Raw genomic sequence first — 17,587 nt, 5'->3', positions numbered from 1 at the left:
ATCAGTGTTTCCCAAAAGCCCAAGATGACGTCCTCAAATGTCTTGTTTTGTCCACAACTCAAAGATATTCAGTTTACTGTCACAGAGGAGAGAAGAAACTAGAAAGTATTCACATTTAAGAAGCAGGAATCAAACAATTTTTACTTCTGTCTTAAAAAATTACTCAAACTGACTAATCAATTATCAAAATAGTTGGCGATTAATCTAAGAGTTGACAACTAATTGATTAATCGATGAATCTTTGCAGCTCTAGTGCCCGTTATAAATAGTATTTATGACATGTTTTGGTTTATTTTGTGTCCCCTATTTATTTTTCTTGTGTCACGGTCTGTCTTTTACTTATTGTATTTTGTATTTACTGTAGGGTATATTGCAAAAGCAATACACTTTTTTTGGAAGAAACTGAGGTTATAATTAATGGGTTAATATTCCTCTTGCAAAATCTTCCTCATGGGAATTTATTCGTTCTTAATGAAAACCTTAAACAAGTCATATTTTTTGATAAATTGCAGCTAAAGTACAAAGTGACTCAAAATGATTATATACTGTATAATTAACCTGGTAGCATCATCATTATCTTGTCCTTGGTACAGATATAGGTTGTGCTTTTTATCCCTTGAAAATAATTGATGACCACTTCAAAACTAATCGACTATCAAATGTCCATGCCACTCTGAATAACACTGGAGAATAAATATACTGGGATATGGGGGAAGTCACTTCTCATACAACATGCTCCTATAAACATTTATCTAATAAAGAAGAGATGAGGTGACACCTCATGGTATGAAAAGCCTGATTAATGTTTGTAACGTCATAAACTGTAAACTACATACAGTACCTGTAGTTTTTCCTTCATTATAACCGATGCATTAGCAGATATGGAGATAATTCCCCAATATAAAAACAAATTTCAGAAGGGAAAAGGTGCCTAAAAAATATCACTGCATTAGGCCACACCAATGACTAACAAGCAAGGCTTAGGTCAAAGTTCACATGTCCTGATACGATTAGAGAAACGACCACAGACAGGCACAAGTTTTAACCACAACATGACCTTTTTGAACCAACCTGCTGTCAAATTAGACGTAAAACAGTCGATGCCTCAGTGTGGGATTAAAAGGCTTTCACCAACGAGTCCTGGACAGTTTGAGCCTCTCTTTAAGGAAAATCATCCAAAAATAATTAATAAATCACAGCAAAACAAACCAAAAAAAATGCTGCTCCAATAGTCACTAGGAGAATACGGCACTAAATTCAACACCCATTTCCTGGTGCCTCGGCTCCTGTTTGTACCAAAAAGCAGGAGGAAGAGAGTTCCCACTGGACTCTGAGTGGCTGCTGCATGCTGTCAGTCCTCAGTGAAAAGCCAAGAGAAGGGCCTCAGATCAGTGTGTGGTGGTGTGTGTGTCCAGGCGGTGTGTAGGGAGGTGGTGCTGGGTTGGGTTTGATCCCCCGGCTCTTCATGTAAGAGATGAACTGGTCGGGGATCTCTGCTAGCACATCTTTAGCGAGCCGAGCCATGCTTAACACATGGTTGCCTGTCCGGTCCATATAATCTCTGAAGGGAACAAACTGAGTAGGAAGAGAAGAAGGTGTCAAAACTTGACAACATATGGTTTCCTCTGTCTAGTATAATTCCATCTAGGGATTTTGTTGAAGTGATTCATCAAAAGCTCTAAATACTTTTTGACAATGTACTCAAGAAGGTTTTGTGAGCAGGGTGATATGCTGAATGGAGAAATCCAGAGGGCTCATGTTTAAGCCCCTATGTTAGTCAACAGTTGCCAGATCCTGCAAGCTTTAGTATGCTGATCCGTCACTAATCCTGCACTCACGCCCAAGTGAAAAGAGATGTTTTTCTACTGGGGTTTGACAAATTGACTTTGGATTTTTCTGTCTTTTGTATTATTTGTCATAGCACATCAGGGTTTCCCCAGGAAACTATTAAGCAGAGGTGGTAAACCACCCGAACCACAACATCTCTCTTTAAAGAGCCCATATTATGCTCATTTTCAGGTTCATAATTGTATTTTGAGGCTGTACCAGAATAGGTTTACATGGTTTAATTTTCAAAAAACACCATATTTTTGTTGTACTGCACATTGCTGCAGCTCCTCTTTTCACCCTGTGTGTTCAAGTCTCTGTTTTAGCTACAGAGTGAGACATCTCACTTCTGTACCATCTTTTTTCGAGTCGCACATGCGCAGTAGCTAGGTAAGGATCACATCAGCTAGCTAGCTGTTTCTCTAATTTCAGTCAGTACAAGGCAGGATTAGCCGGGAGACTTCTTCTAAACGACGGCGCACTTCCAACTTTGCGCGGAATACCTGTAGAACAGGGACATGCAAGTAGTTCTTTTGTAGATTATGGTGAACTCGTGTGTGTAGTAGCAGTGTTTTGCCATTGAGAACGAGGGGGCTAACCGCTAGCATGCTAGCGCTAGCGGTTAGCCCCCTCGTTTTGGCTAGTGACGTAGAAAGCCCTGCAGATTTTGAACAGCTCACCCGGAGACTGAAGGCAGGTTATATACAGAAACCTGTATCTCACTCAAAACAGCATGGATGTTTTGTTTTTTCCAAGTTTATATGCGTGTGGAAGCACCAGAGACACAAAATAACACCCCAAATCCCAGAAAAAGTGATCTTTTCATAATATGGGCACTTTAAAACTTTGGGAAACCCTGCACATCGTCCATTGCCCATTAGTCAGATACTAAACTCTTTAGTTTTGACACTACAGGAACAGAAAGATGACGAGTCTGAAGTCTAAAGTTCTATGAATAAGACGCATATGGTTTTCTATAGTGACACATAATGTAAAACTTTGGGTGCCCGGATAGCTCAGTTGGTAGAGAGGGCGCCCATATATAGAGGTTTACTCCTCGACGCAGCGACTCTGACCTGCAGCCCTTTGCTGCATGTCATTCCCCCTGTCTCTCCCCTTTCATGTCTTCATCTGTCCTGTCAATAAAGGCCTAAAAATGCTCCAAAAAATAATCTTAAAAAAAAAACATAATGTAAAACTTTTAACAGTGCTTGTCTCCATGGGAATGCACAGGAAGCACACACAGATGTCCTAATCTGTTAGAGTTGTCAGTGCCAACAGATGGTGTTTTGTCAGAAACGTTTTAATGTATCAGCACAACCGAGGCAACAGCATGAATTTCCAACGCAGATGTCAAAATATGACCCATATACTGTAAATCACGACAAACACCGTTGCCTATAAATAATATCTGTACATCCGAGTTATTCCTGAAATTGTGTCAACTTGTTTTTCCAGTGCCTGGTCACCTGAACAATGTCTCTCTCTGCCAGTTTCCCCCGGGACGAGATTCTGATGTCATCACCATCCAGCTCCACCATAGCTGAAAGATCACCACACACACACACACACACACACACACACACACACACACGCACACACACGGTTGGTACACTACTGATGCACAGGTTTAGTTATCATACATCATATTAATAACACATATTTTTGCTTTAGCGTTGGTAAAGGATAAAGGACGTTGAGCTGTAATCTGACTTTATTGCATGTTTAATTAACAAATAAATCCATTTATTATAGTCTCTGTGCAATTCAGGATTACCTAAGTACTGCAAACACAGCAATTAACCTCAGCCATGTCTTCTACAGTTATGCATGCATCCACCCACACATTCCCTTCTCTACTGACTCAAATGAGTTTGTACAGTAATTTTCTCTCTGGTGTTTCTTTCTGAACTGGTGCCCGAGAGGTTAGCGCTGGCTGTAACAGTAATAGCCTGTGAGTTGTATGAATTAAAAAGTCAATTATTGGCCCATGTCTAAATCTGTTTAACTGACTTGATTTGTGTAGGCAAGATAAAATAAAAAATGTCAGAATATGAGGTTTTCTTTACTATGATACATGTGTCTGCCATAACAACATTACCAGAATATATAATCATTACGTTAATGCAGCAGTCAAAAACATTAAAGTCACTGTACCGTCAAACTCAGCCTGACCCACTCCAACTATGATGATGGACATGGGAAGCTTGGCACCCTGCAGAGGAATCAAAAAAGAACAAGTGAATTTTTTTTAATTTTTCTTAACAAACATGTACTGTATATCAGACATTATAGCTGTTAACAGTGCTCATCCACAACGGTTACAACCACACTAATGTTCTGTATCACCCTTTAACTAAAGGATTAACCTTTAAAGTAAGACAAGGCCTCCAGAGAGAGAAAAAAGGCAAGTTATTGTCAGGAAGTCCGAGAAAGACAGCAAAACTGGGAGATGTTTCAACAGAAACTTGTTTTTGACTCTGCTTTCCTTATTCCAGATGTTTTATGTCCCCGAATCCAATTTCCTGTCGTATGAATGCTCCCCGGCGCTTATCTTTGGATGACACGTACTGTATTTGCCCACTGAATGCTGGTTATCAGGCTTGGGAGTGGAGATTAAACTTGCTGACAACACTAACAGCGTCCCCCGAGATAATGGGACAACAGGTCAGTAGTATCAGTACTAAAGCTGTTTTCATAGCATTAAAAAAACAAACAATCATATTTATCCACAGAATATTTCAGCTAGGATTGCTTGTAAATGCTGACATGCAAAAAGAGCTGTGTTTTGATATTAAACACTCTTAAGCTGGTTAAGGCTGAACGGTGACATTTGTTCACCGGGAGGTGTTGGCAAACACCTTGATAAGGTCTTACATAGTCTTGCATTGCCAGACCTATCTCCACAGCTGTGTCAGCACTGCAGTATGGTCTGGCTACACCATCTATCTATTCTGAGATGGGGGGGGGGGGTGGACGCTGTGGCTTGTTTGTATTTCTTTAAACCAATCACAACCGTCCTGGGCCGTCCTGGGCCGACGGACTAAGCCCCGATAGTGGATATAGCGAGAGGGGAGGAACATCGGGCACCGGATGTCGGGCTTTAGCTCAGCAATGTACAGTACATGCGTTTTAACAGACTAGGTCTTACATGGCAAGCAGGTGTGGCATGTTGGCATTTGTGAGCTGGGAGAGGAGGGAGAGGGAGGAGGTGCCAACTTCAATTAGTAAAGCGACCATCCTCAATCATCCGCCCAGCCACTCCCAAGCCACACCTCAGGTCAGATAGCATAACTGCTGTTAGTCTTTCTTCTGTGGAGGTTTACCGTCTCCAAACAAAGGCACAATCTGGATTGAGAATCAGTCAACCGCAAAATATACCAACATTTACGAAAAACACATACAGTACGGCTGGGAAATGAACCATGTTCACCATCTTAGTTTTATCATGTTAGCATGCTAACATTTGCTAATTAGCACTAAACATAAAATATAGCCAAGACTAAAGGGAATGTCATAATTTTTTTTGCAAGTATTAGATAATAAAAAAATTGGACAAACTGGAGATCACCAAAAGTACATCATCTAGGAATCATGAATTTCTAATCTCTGGTGCCAATACATCTAGCAGCTGTTGATGTCTCAACATATTTTAACCAGCCCAAGTAACCCTTATGCTTACACACTGTATGTTGTGGTCATTTTTTCCATTCAAGCAACCAAAACAGCTTCTTTCATTCTCTTAGAAATATCTTTATGTATAAAATCTAAAGGCTTTGATCATCTGACTTTTATTCAATGCATCTAAAGTGATTTTCTTTACATTACATACATGCTTGAGTCACAGTCAGTGTTGGGGAAGTTACTTTAAAAAGTAGTGTTTGCTCGTTACTTGTTACTTCTTAAAAAAGTAATCTGTTACTTTACTTAGTTACCCCCTACGGAAAGTAACTTTTTACTTTACTCGTTACTTTTACGTTACTTTTAAAAAGCAGGCGTCTCTGGCAGAGACTGAAGTTAATTATACAAAAACTGTCTTTGACCATAAAGGCAAGGCAAGGCAGCTTTATTTGTATAGCACATTTCAGCAACAGGGCAATTCAAAGTGCTTTACATAAAAATGATTAAAATACAAGAATAAAAGTTACAGTGTAGTATAATAAATTAAACATTAAAGAGCCATTAAAAACAGTTAAAAATATAAAAGCAGATACAGTATGGGACAATGTGTAAACTGTTGCTCTATACACGTAATCCACCCGCAATCCTTGCCGTTCCCAGAACGGGCCGGTCTTCAGCCTTAATTTAAAAGAACTGAGAGTTGTTGGCATTAAGACAGTCTATGGTTTATCAGTGAAGTGTCTGAACTACACTGCAGACTGGATTCTCTACTCACAGAGTGACGGCTGATACATTATGAACGAGTCCAGCACAGGTTGAATGCACATCGGCAGGTCACCGGCGTTACACGGTGTTAGTGTGTAGCTGAGCGCGCAGCTGAGAAGGCAGTGTCGTTGTCAAAACTGTCCCTGGGAAAAGTAGCGTTGCGCCGAATTGAAAAAGGAACTACGTTTCGTTACCAAATTTTCAGTAGTAGCGCATTACACTACTTTTTTACGTTACTCAACACTGGTCACAGTGACTGCATTGCACTCTAAAAGGCCATGTTGGTGTCTGTTGTAATTTCCAGAAAGATGGCAGCACAAATGCTCAATACAAAAGCCTATATTATGTGTAATGAGTTTTTTCTGCAGTCACATATTTTGACAAAGCAGTTATAACAAGTCCAGTTTTATCTCTGGCACAAGACAAATGTACGTGGGTACGAGCAGTTTCTCTCGACGCCGTCTCAGCTGCAGCACATCAGCGCGATTATCAGTGTTCAACACAACTCCTGTCAGTGCCTGTCCTCCCACGCACACACAAACACTCATACTTGCAGATATATGCGCACACATCAAATGCCACCAAAAATAACCTGGCAATCCACCATGCCCTACTTTTGCCATTCTCCTGTCACTTTGACTGCCAGCGGAGATCCAGTGTAATGAGACAACAAAACAGCATCAATCAACACTCATTACTTCAACATCTCACTCTGCATGTGCTGCTTGAATCCAAATGTCATGCATGTGCATGCTTTGATGGGTGTGTGTTCTTGCATAATTTATGTGGACATGCATACATGAACAAGTTTATGGATATATGTTTGGAGAGGTGCAGTCAGCACAGAGGGTCTCCTGAGTCACTGCACCATCCCCAATTGGCATTAGTATAGGTTCAGTTTCTTTACTTGCACTGCTTCAATTATTTTACTTTAATAACTTTAATCTTGAATAAGTTCAATTATATTTGTGCACTTAGAGAGCACATACCTCTGCCAAGACAGCACCGTTTTATTTTAAATTTGATATTATTATAACAGAAAATGTTAGATATCCTGCTAATTAACAGGACAAAAAAAACAATCTTGTTGGAGGCTACAACCTTCATTAAACAGTAATTGCCAATTAAGGCGCTGTAGTCACACATGTCCAGGGGGCCGTGCATTAATGAAGCTTATAACCGTGTGTGTGTGTGTGTGTGTGTGTGTGTGTGTGTGTGTGTGTATGCAACAACATCAGTCTTTTTGCACAATAACGTGAAGCTATCAAATGCATTTAAAAAACTTTTACAGCGTTTCCGTTTTAAAACAAGTCTGCTAGGAACGTTAAGAGACAGTCGAAGATTACGTTAGCTTAATTAGCTAGCTGACTACAACTGATAAAATCTGCTTTTGTCCACCGCTATCACTGTAAACTGCATATTTGCTTTGTGAGGATGGAAAGCTTGATGGACGTAGCAACATTAACGGAGTAGGCAGGGCTTAGCAATTATTGTACGATATGCTTAAGTTTACGACCTTCAGGAAAGTGAAAATGTTGACTCATGACAGGGTGACGAAATAGGTGAGAACTATTACCACTGGAATTTGGATCCTGCCAGAATCCTTTTGGGGCAAACTTAGTAGTTTATACAAAGGCTTATGGGCTGTGTAGCCTCTAGTCATGGAGAGGTGTGTACAGTACTTGTTTCTTGGTTTCGGATCACCAGGTATCCAGTTACCACCTACACAAAAAGTCCTGCATCCAATACAAAGTGAATGGAGTTAAAATGGTTGTGACGTACTTTTAGTGGGCCCCGGCACTGATAAAGAGAAGAAGCACAAAACACTGACTGCTGCCTTTAAATGATTTCACATCAGAGAATTTTGTTATAGACAGAATGTGGTGACAGGAGTAAGGAGAGAGCAGATGAAAAGATTTACATCTTTGAGATGGAGAGAGACAACACAAGTCTTTGAATTTGTGAGCGAGGGCTCCACAGAGAGAGAAAGAGGCAGCAGAGGGACCCGAGCAGTGAGCAGAGGAGGGGGAAGCTGAGTGATTGACTGGACGGATTTCTGTGGTATAACAGATTCTGTTGTGCCTGATAAACCTCCTTATTGTTTCACCACATGGGTCTATATTACCCCTATTCTCTACGCGTTTGCGCTGCGTTCTGGCGGCCGCTAAAGATGCGCGGCAGATTTATTTTCATGCGAGCCGCGGGGCGTTCAAACAGCCAGGCATGAAGTGAAACAGCAAGAGCATCCAGTCAATTTACCAAAAGACACCCCCAAATATTGTATATGTCTCCTCTACAACACCATGGACGACAAGAGATTCATCTTGGAGGTGGAAAAACATAATACAACACCACACATACCTTTTTATAAGGACAACACCAGAAAAGAGAAAGCATGGAGTTTAATTCAAGCACTTGTAGAGACAATGAAATCTGTGAGTCGGGCAGGCAAGAGGCTCCGCTTCTGAGACACTCCCGGTGTGATATGGCGGAATAAAACCGTGGCGCAGCCGGAACGCAGCACAGACGTGCCCAGTGGAAAATCTGGGTTAGGCCGTTCCCCCCCTCTTACCCATACTCCCACTGCTACTGAAATGTAATTTCCTTTACAGCGCTGCTCGGCTAGGCAGTAAATTGCCGTCAGACACTAGCGGTACTAATAGTAGTTTACTAAATCAAAGCTATTTCTTTTTATACATCCATTTAATGGCACATGTCCGTGTTTGGCGGTGGCACCACTGATACTTAACAGTTTTATTTCAGACCGCAGCAGAAAGCTCTGTGCTTGAGCTTCAGAATGCTCGGAGAAATGTACGTTAGCTTGGGTGGATGCTAACGCACTACTTGATCAATAAAAGAGCTAACTTAAGCTACTGACAAGTTATTTGATTCAGAAAACGCCAACACTTTTTAGAAGAAGTTGAACTCGTAATGCTACTGCCCAACACTGCTTGCAATACAAGCTGGATTTAGTGCCGTGACGCTGTCGGCACAGGTTGCTAATGTAAGCTACTTTTTAATTTCCCAGAAGGTGACATAGTGACAAACAAAACAAAAAATTCAAACCGGTTTAGCCTCATACACTGGACCGGACCGGTGAAATCGGCCCAAATCTAGTCTATATCTATCTAATGAAGCGAGACACTCGGTATGTGTGTCTAAATGTGAAATTGTCTCTGTAGGCTACTTGCTCCGTTTCTGATGGTTGAATAACGCAGATATTTGCTCAGTGGCTCTCATAACGGGCCGGGTAGCACTACTGTCTGATTACTCCACATTTTAATTGTGATGTTTTATGATTAAGTTCTGAATCTGCCACGTTTTCTGTCAGGTAAACATAGTAGTAAAACGTCTTCCTTTGATGAAGAAGTAGCTTTAGTGTTATTATTATTAAGTGTTTTGGGGTCCTTCTCTAAGTAATTTTGGGTTACCATTTGGTTTTGGAGAATTCTACAACCAGCAATACCACAGGCCTAGCAATCGCCCCGCTCCAAACAAGTACATTTTCAACGGGCACTGTACTAGTTACTCAAAACATGGGGGACAAGTGATACATGTCCACACATTGACCAAAACACACACAAACACACGCGTGCACAAATGTGCATTCCAGATGTACTCAACATACAGAGAGTATTGCACATTCAGGCTTCATCTCACTTCCTATTGCTTTTTCTTGAAGGAATCTTCCAGCATGAATAAATATGAGAAAAGACTTAATATAACCTCAGCAGTGTGTCCTCCCCCTCGCCCAGGATCCGTGAAGAGTTAAAGGAAAAGCAGTGGAAGCATCAGTAGACAGAGTGGAGGCAGTGAGATAGAGCAGCAGGCAAGATCTTAAAAGGAAGGTGTGGCTGTTCTAATGTTTTGACTAACAGTCGCAAATTCCCTTTAAATCCAGTCTGCTGGGTGTTCTGTGCCTGCGGTGGGCTGAGGAGGAGGAAGGGGGGAGAAAAGAGGAAGAGGAAAGAAGCCAGCCAACTACTATTTAAAGCTGGGAGGAAAAAAAAGGTTTTGTTGAAAGCTCAGAGGAATGAAGCACAATGATGTGTTTTTTTTTAATTTACAGAAGCAGGTACATCTTTTGCAGTGCTGTATTTCCTTTAGGACAGTAGAGGATTAATTCCAAGCAAGAACAAAAACATAACCTGGGTGTTGGGCTACTTTGGTATAGTTGTCAGGTAAATCATTAGTGTATATATTGATCTTGCAATTACAGAAAATAATTGTCAGTTATGTGAATCCATTATGACAATTAGAGCTTCACATTATATTGTTTTTTTATCGTTTGATATCAACTGGCGCAATATACACATCGGGAAACGCTGCGACATATCGCAAAACACACTGAGTGCATTTAAATATCTGTTTATTTATCACAAGTAATATCGTTATTGCGATATTCTATCGCATATCGCATATTCGTGCTGGGCTAATGCCCTAATATGTTGTTTTAAAGGAATAGTTGAACATTTGGGGAAATACATTTGCTTTCTTGCAGATAATTGCATGAAAAAATATGCCACTCATGTCTGTACAGTAAATATGACGCCACAGACAGCAGTGGGTTAGGTTAGCTTAGGAAGCAGCTAGCCTGTCTCTGTCCGAAGATCAGTAATTAACATGTTTCATCTCATTTAATCCGTACAAGGGTAAAAACAACAAGTTGTGGTTTTATGGGGGGGATTATCTGTTAGACTCTTAGAAGATAGATCTCTTGGCTGGTGGCAGTAACTTTCTAAAATAGTTTTTAGTTTTTTTACATCCATCTATCCATCCATCTATCACAAAACACAATTCCAGTAAAATTTAATAATGGTGTTGTAGTCACCATGATGTTGCCAGGCAACCGTCAGAGATTTTGTTACCTTTTGGACAGAGCCAAGCTAGCTGTTTCCGCCTGTGTCAGTGTTTATGCAAGGCCGTTGGCTGTTGCTTCATATTTCTCCTACAGATATGAGCGTGGTATCAATCTTCTCATCTAACTCTTGGCAAATGAGTGTATTTCCCAAAAGGTAAAATCATTTTCCACTTCAGGTGCTTATTTCTAGTTTATTCCAGATGAGACTTGACATATCCACCCCCCCCACCACCCACCACCACCCCAATTCTTACGTTAACAATGGCCTCTTTGGTCTGGGCCATGTCGGAAATGACACCGTCTGTGATGATGAGGAGCACAAAGTACTGAGAGCCGTCCTGCACTGCTGCTGAATACCTACACACACACACACACACACACACACACACACACACACACACACACACACACACACACACACACACACACACACACACACACATACACACAGATACACACAGTGATGAGCTGTATGATCTCATTAATGCAAGAGCAAATCTAACTTAAGGATTTATTGATGGATTAAAATTGGATCTAAACATTGATGTAGAAAATAAATCCATGACAGTCCATGTCTTATCATGCATTCTCACCGCAGTCAAATTCAATAAAAAATGTTCTTTTGTTTTTGCTGTACTTCAGGTAACACTCATTAAAATGCCTCACAAATACACATTCACATTCAATCAGCCCAAACAATCACGTTTAACACACAGTTGGTTTACTCTGCTTGATTCACAGATTAACACCTTTTGTTAAAAATGTCTTCCTACTTGTTCACCTATTCAAATGCTAAATACCAACACTGGTTCTGTTTTCTCAAAGCTATGGCTTTGGCTATGGTTTTTGTCAGAGTGCCATTTTTTATTACGGATAATGGGGGTAATCAGATGGAGAATTGTCCAGATATGGCTCAACAAATGAAATGGTGAGGGAATTGGTGAGAGGTGGAAGTGAGTGTCGGGGGCACAATAATCCACTCCGATCATGTCACAGTTTGCATAGTTTTTTTTTTTTATGATATATGATATATGTCAGTATATCTGTTCCATCAGCTAAACCTGCTTCTCTTTTGATAGCTGTCAGTCAATCTAAATTCACATTCATACATGTTACATCCTGTTTGTGTTGTCTGGCAGGACATATGTTATCAGTGTACTGGGTCAGAAAAGCAGTGGCACAGGAAATCAAACCCACCTGAGGCCAGCAGTCAAAAATGTTAATGTGTTATTTTGGATAACTGGAATCTTATAGAATATCAAAATATTCATGATCTGTGTGCTAACATTGTGGCACAAAAAACTGAATTCTTCTGAATTGTTAAACAATTGAAGAAGAAGAAATGATAAACAGATCAATTATATAATTGTCAGTAGGTTTGTTGGAAAAGCATTGGACAATGTGTCCTGCTCTCTGCAGACACAAAACACTTTTAAAATATATGTGAGAAAACATGTGCAGGTTTCACTGTATTGCCAATAGGTTTATAGTATTTGAATGGAAATATGAATAAGTCTATACTATCACAATATAAAATTCAAACTTGTATTTTGAATTTGAATGTTCCTGCCTAAAGACCAATTTGTATCCATGGAAGCACAAGTGAAAATAGATTATGCAAGTCTCTTACTGTTTCCAATAAACCTGAAAAATGGAAGGGAGTGATATAGATTGATGTAGTCTTGTCCTTGTTGCTTTGCCACTTTAACAGGATAGCTATTCACCAGCTGCATTGTTCACTCACCTGGCAACATGGTTCACCACAGGAGCGAAGTTAGTTGGCCCGTACAGCTGCACTGTCTTCAGACTCTGGTGGTATGCCTCTAAGATGCCCTCAATACCATTGCAGTATGGATTTTCCAGGTTTCCATTCTTTAAGGAGAGAAAGTACACTGGGTTCATTAGATGTCATTTACTTGGTTCTGATGAACCTAGTCATGCACAAAATCCATAATTTAGGATCAACACAATAAATTAGAAGATTCAGTGGAACGATTTTGAACGTTGGAAATTATAAGCATGAAATAGCCTCGATAAAAACTCAATGAACTGATTAATCAAAGGTGAAATAAGGAGAGGTTGACTTCACCAGTGGAAACTCATGCGAAACCCGTCCATCAGGGGGCAGTTTGGCTCCAAAGCCCAAAGCGGGGAACATCTTGTCACTGTCATAGTCCTGAATGATCTCCCCGACAGCCTTCAGGGCCATAGCGTAAGCGTTCAGCTGGTAGGGGTTCATGTAGTGCAGCGATGTGGACTGGGATGGGTTACCTATCAACCAATCAGTCAATCTTGAGGTTATTGTGGGTAATGAGCGACAAAGACGTCACTTCTAGAATGCAATATGCTGTTTTTGTGCAAAGACAATTAAAAAGCAATTTAGTTTGCTGCAGCTTTTGATCACAATTGGCATGAACTTTCATGTTCAGTCCCCAGGGATGATGAATCATAACTTAAAATCCAGAAGTGTGTGACACAATCAAGGGCAAACCATTAACAAACAGTGGGAGGAAAGCCATTGTGAGAATGTAATACTTCCATTAATTATTGAGAATTTAGAAAGCTTCTCACTAACTGTGACCTTCTGAAATATCCCCTCTGTAATAACACATCATTAAGAAATGTAGCATAAATAGCCCAGCTGGGATATTCTGAGTGTGTTTCAGAAAATATTGTTGTCATTGCACCCAGTGAGGTTGTGGATGACATGTGCTCATCTGATTAGTTGCACTTGCTATCTGATAGCAGAAATCCTGCTGTTTGCCTGGTCAAGCTGTGAGCTCACAAAATGTAGCACAGGTGATCCTATCTGTAGTCTAGTGTGTAACAACAAATTGTATGTCACCTTAAAGAACAACATGGTTGGAAATCTCAACAGTTTGGACTGTTCCATAAGCCCCGCCCTCTTAGTTAATGTTGCCACGCCTGTCAAGATTTCTGTTCCTCCACGGCACATATGCAGTTTATTGACCCTATGAGTTTCAGCAACAAGGAAGTGCTTTGACTCTGCAACTTTGCATTGTAACTTTCTATCCACACCAGAAGTTGGAATGTGTTAAGTTATGTATGTAAATTGACATCTGCTACTTTTTTAAGCACATTTCTGTCCTTTTTTATAACGTACAGCATGCAACACTGGCACAGCGCAGGGTTTAGCTGGTCATGGTATGGTTGTAGCAGTCATTGTGACTGGTCAGAATGTGTTGGTATTTGGGTTTTTATATATGTTTATAACAATAATATAACATAAGTTGTGTGTTAAAGGCAGGGTTGGTAACATTTTCCAATATACACTTTTTAATATATTTTTGGTGAAAACGCCATCTCAGACTCACTTTTACACAGGTTTTGAAATAATGCTGGTTGTTACTAATGTAGGTAGTAAGATAGTTAGCTGGACATGCTAACATTTGCAGCTTTTTTACGTTAGAGCAGATAAACACACTGTTTAATCCATTCCTTACACTTTTGCTCTTGTGTTTTTGGTAGTGTAAAGGCTAAAATAACTTTTTGTTTACCTAGTTTTTTCTCTTACTACAGACCCATGTAGACCATGTGTAAAAATCCAAAGCACAGAAATGACAGACCTGCCATGCCTAGTTACAGTTTTCTAAGCTATAGTTGTTCCGGGGATGAGTTAGGTAATAATCACTTGGGAAATTCAAATTTCCACACTGTAGAGCTCTTCTTTGTGGATAAATCTTTTGGAGCGTTGTGTTAGGCATTATTAATGTCATAAGACTAGCTGAGGGGTTTTTACCCCATTTACTTTTTTTCATTTTTCTTAAAATGCCTGCTATGACCTTTTAAAGTGTATTGACAAAGTATTTAGGTGGAGGAGATATCCAGGAAAGGCTATCACTTATAGTTACAATGTGTACACAGTCTGCTTGTCTGTTTGTGTGATTGATTCTGAACTCGGACATGCACTATTCTTGCCTACACACGCACACACACACACACACACACACACACACACACACTTTGCCGTTAGTATCACTCACCATTAGATGCTGTGAAATCGATGGCCACAGTGAAATTGATCTGCGTCCTAGAAGGGGGATGGAGAGGAGGACATGGGGAGAAAAAAATCAGCGACTGAGACCATCCAGTAATAACAACAAGCCAGGCCTCATTAAATTCCAGTGCTCTCACACCCAGTCACACACACTAACACACACATGTTTCAATACGAGAAAAGATGATACCTAAAACAGAGGATCATCATACACAAAATACGGCAATTATTTCTTATGATATAGTTACAAACCTATCAATATTTAATTTTTTTTCTCCGATTGCTAGACGACAGTGTGCACAACTGGAGTAACGTGCAAAACTCTAACTACAGTCTGCACAGCAGCAGTTCGTGTGGACCAAACTCTAGTTTGTTTTTCATTGCCTGAACACAGTTTTCAAACTCAAACACTGCTGATTGCAATGCTTTCTAGTTTTAGACTTGTTAATGAACACATACTGTATATACAGTTTATAGGGAAAGCTCAAAGCCTTTTTTGGAAATGAAGAAACACCAAATAAGAATGAAACAGTTATTCATTGTACCGTTTGAGAAAAAGAGTGAACAGGTAAAAGAGCAAAGACACCGATATGTCCAGGTAAGATGTCTGACATTGCATACACAGTTGTGAAAAACCCTTCCTTTAGTATAACTGCGCACATACTGTTTTTCACAAAGTAATGTGGTGTAAGCAATGGGAACACCACAGTCATTTGTATTTCTAGATAATGGAGGTTCATGGCAAGAGAAGAAATCCAATTTGTTGATAAAAAAAACTTGTAAAACTTCTGGACTATTTCGTACCTTTAGTTTGTAACATTTACAGTAATTACCTAAATTACTACAGACAATATATATATATATATATATATATATATATATATATATATATATGTAAACAAGAATGAATGAAAATCCTCAGTTACAGCTACAATTTACTGTAGGTTAGCAAGCTGAGGATTTTCATTCATTCTTGTTTACCTCAAAACTTGTATAAAATAAAAGAAATAAAATAATGTAACTCTTTTCTTATAGAACATATTGATTAGTTTAAAGTCACTTAAATTGTACATACTGTATAGATGAAAAGTTTGTATTTTCTGTATTGGTGTTTGATGCTAGTGTTCTGAGTGACAGTGTGTGTTATCTAGATGGAGATTGTTCATAGTTTTTGGCTGCACTGAGCTGAGTTTTGAGATGTGTGTGAAGAGTTGTGTTGCTTGGAATGAGTTTTGCAGCTGATGTGAACTGTTTAGCTCAGGTGACTGTTGGTAATGCAGACTGTGGTTGTGACCACTGTCGTTTAGCAATCGAAAAAAACTGTTATTGCCATTTGTTTTTTGTTTTCATCTGCGTTAAGACACAAAGTGCAGTTGCTCGGTCGTCAAATAAGATTTAAGTGATTACACTTTTATCTGACTCTCACCTCCATAAAAAAGCGTAGCAGGAGGTGCAGATGAGCCATTGAGACACTGAGCTGGGTAACATGCAATTGATGGAGCACTTAAGCGCAAATCATAATCCAATTTTCCCCTGCTGATAAAGCACTTGCCTCTTCTCACTAATTTACGACAATGAGACGAGGCCTTTGGGGGCCCAAACGACAGCGTCTCATTATCTGTGAGAGCCACCAGAGAGGAAGGCAAAGGAATGATAATAAAATTAACGTGTTAAAAATTCAAATCAACTTTTCAGTTTGGGGTTGTGGATGGAGAATATGCCACAGCCTGAACCTGCTAACCTTTGCATTAATTAAACCTAATTGTATACATTCATAAATGTGTTACAACAAGCTGCATGATTCTTGATAAAATGAAAATCACGATTTCTTTTGTAAAAATCAAGATCCATCCACCTATCCGTACATACAGTAGTACAAATGGTTTGTTAGTGCTTGGTGCACTTTAGAAAGCTACAGACTAGGCTTGTGTCCGCCTCCCACATGACCGCAACTAATAATTGGACACTCACACTTTGCATCTTTGCAGCAACCCAACCTGACTGCACAGATATCTTTGTGGCTAATTTGATTAGTTGAGTGTTAGCGACTGGTAGGTTGAGGAAGAGTCTGTCAGCCGTGTGTGTGTGTGTGTGTGTCCGTATTAGAAAAAAAGTTGTAGACTCGCCACTCTGTTGAACCCTTGTAAAATGAGCCTCCTTGACATTTCCAAATGACATTGCAGTCTTGTTATGTATGTATGTTTAACTCTTTTCTGTCTTTCTTTCCTACTGTCTATTTTTTTTCGTTATTCACTTCTCCTTTTTAACTACAGTAACATTTAGTTTTGCATTTCTCAGTGGGCAAAATCCTGAGCAAAATATCAACATTGCTGTATTTTTAATAATATTTTTTTAAACTAGCTATCAGACACTCAGCTTTTCCTGTTTTAGCTTTTCCCTTTTACAACCGTACTTCACCCTAAGGATCAACCTATTATTGGTTGCGATATTAAGCATTTTTATGATAATTGGAGTTCACTTTGCATCATGATCAA

General features: G+C 39.7%; 1 protein-coding gene across 1 annotated transcript in view; it reads right to left on the bottom strand.

Moving 5' to 3' along the window:
* The window catches only part of cpne5b (copine Vb), a 135,063-nt gene continuing 117,476 nt past the window's right edge, over positions 1–17,587 (bottom strand). Inside the window, exons 14-20 of the mRNA XM_039798418.1 lie at positions 15,079–15,125; positions 13,164–13,345; positions 12,819–12,946; positions 11,329–11,431; positions 3,985–4,042; positions 3,297–3,370; positions 1–1,575 (exon numbers count right to left, since the gene is read on the bottom strand). Coding sequence (XP_039654352.1) covers positions 1,384–1,575; positions 3,297–3,370; positions 3,985–4,042; positions 11,329–11,431; positions 12,819–12,946; positions 13,164–13,345; positions 15,079–15,125 — 784 coding nt within the window. The 3' untranslated portion in view covers positions 1–1,383. The remainder of the gene's footprint in view (positions 1,576–3,296; positions 3,371–3,984; positions 4,043–11,328; positions 11,432–12,818; positions 12,947–13,163; positions 13,346–15,078; positions 15,126–17,587) is intronic.

The sequence above is a fragment of the Perca fluviatilis genome, chromosome 4, assembly GCF_010015445.1.
Source record: "Perca fluviatilis chromosome 4, GENO_Pfluv_1.0, whole genome shotgun sequence".
NCBI classification, from domain to species: Eukaryota; Metazoa; Chordata; class Actinopteri; order Perciformes; family Percidae; genus Perca; species Perca fluviatilis.
Note: the sequence above shows the minus strand (reverse complement) of the source record. Positions and strands in the feature narration are given on the sequence as shown.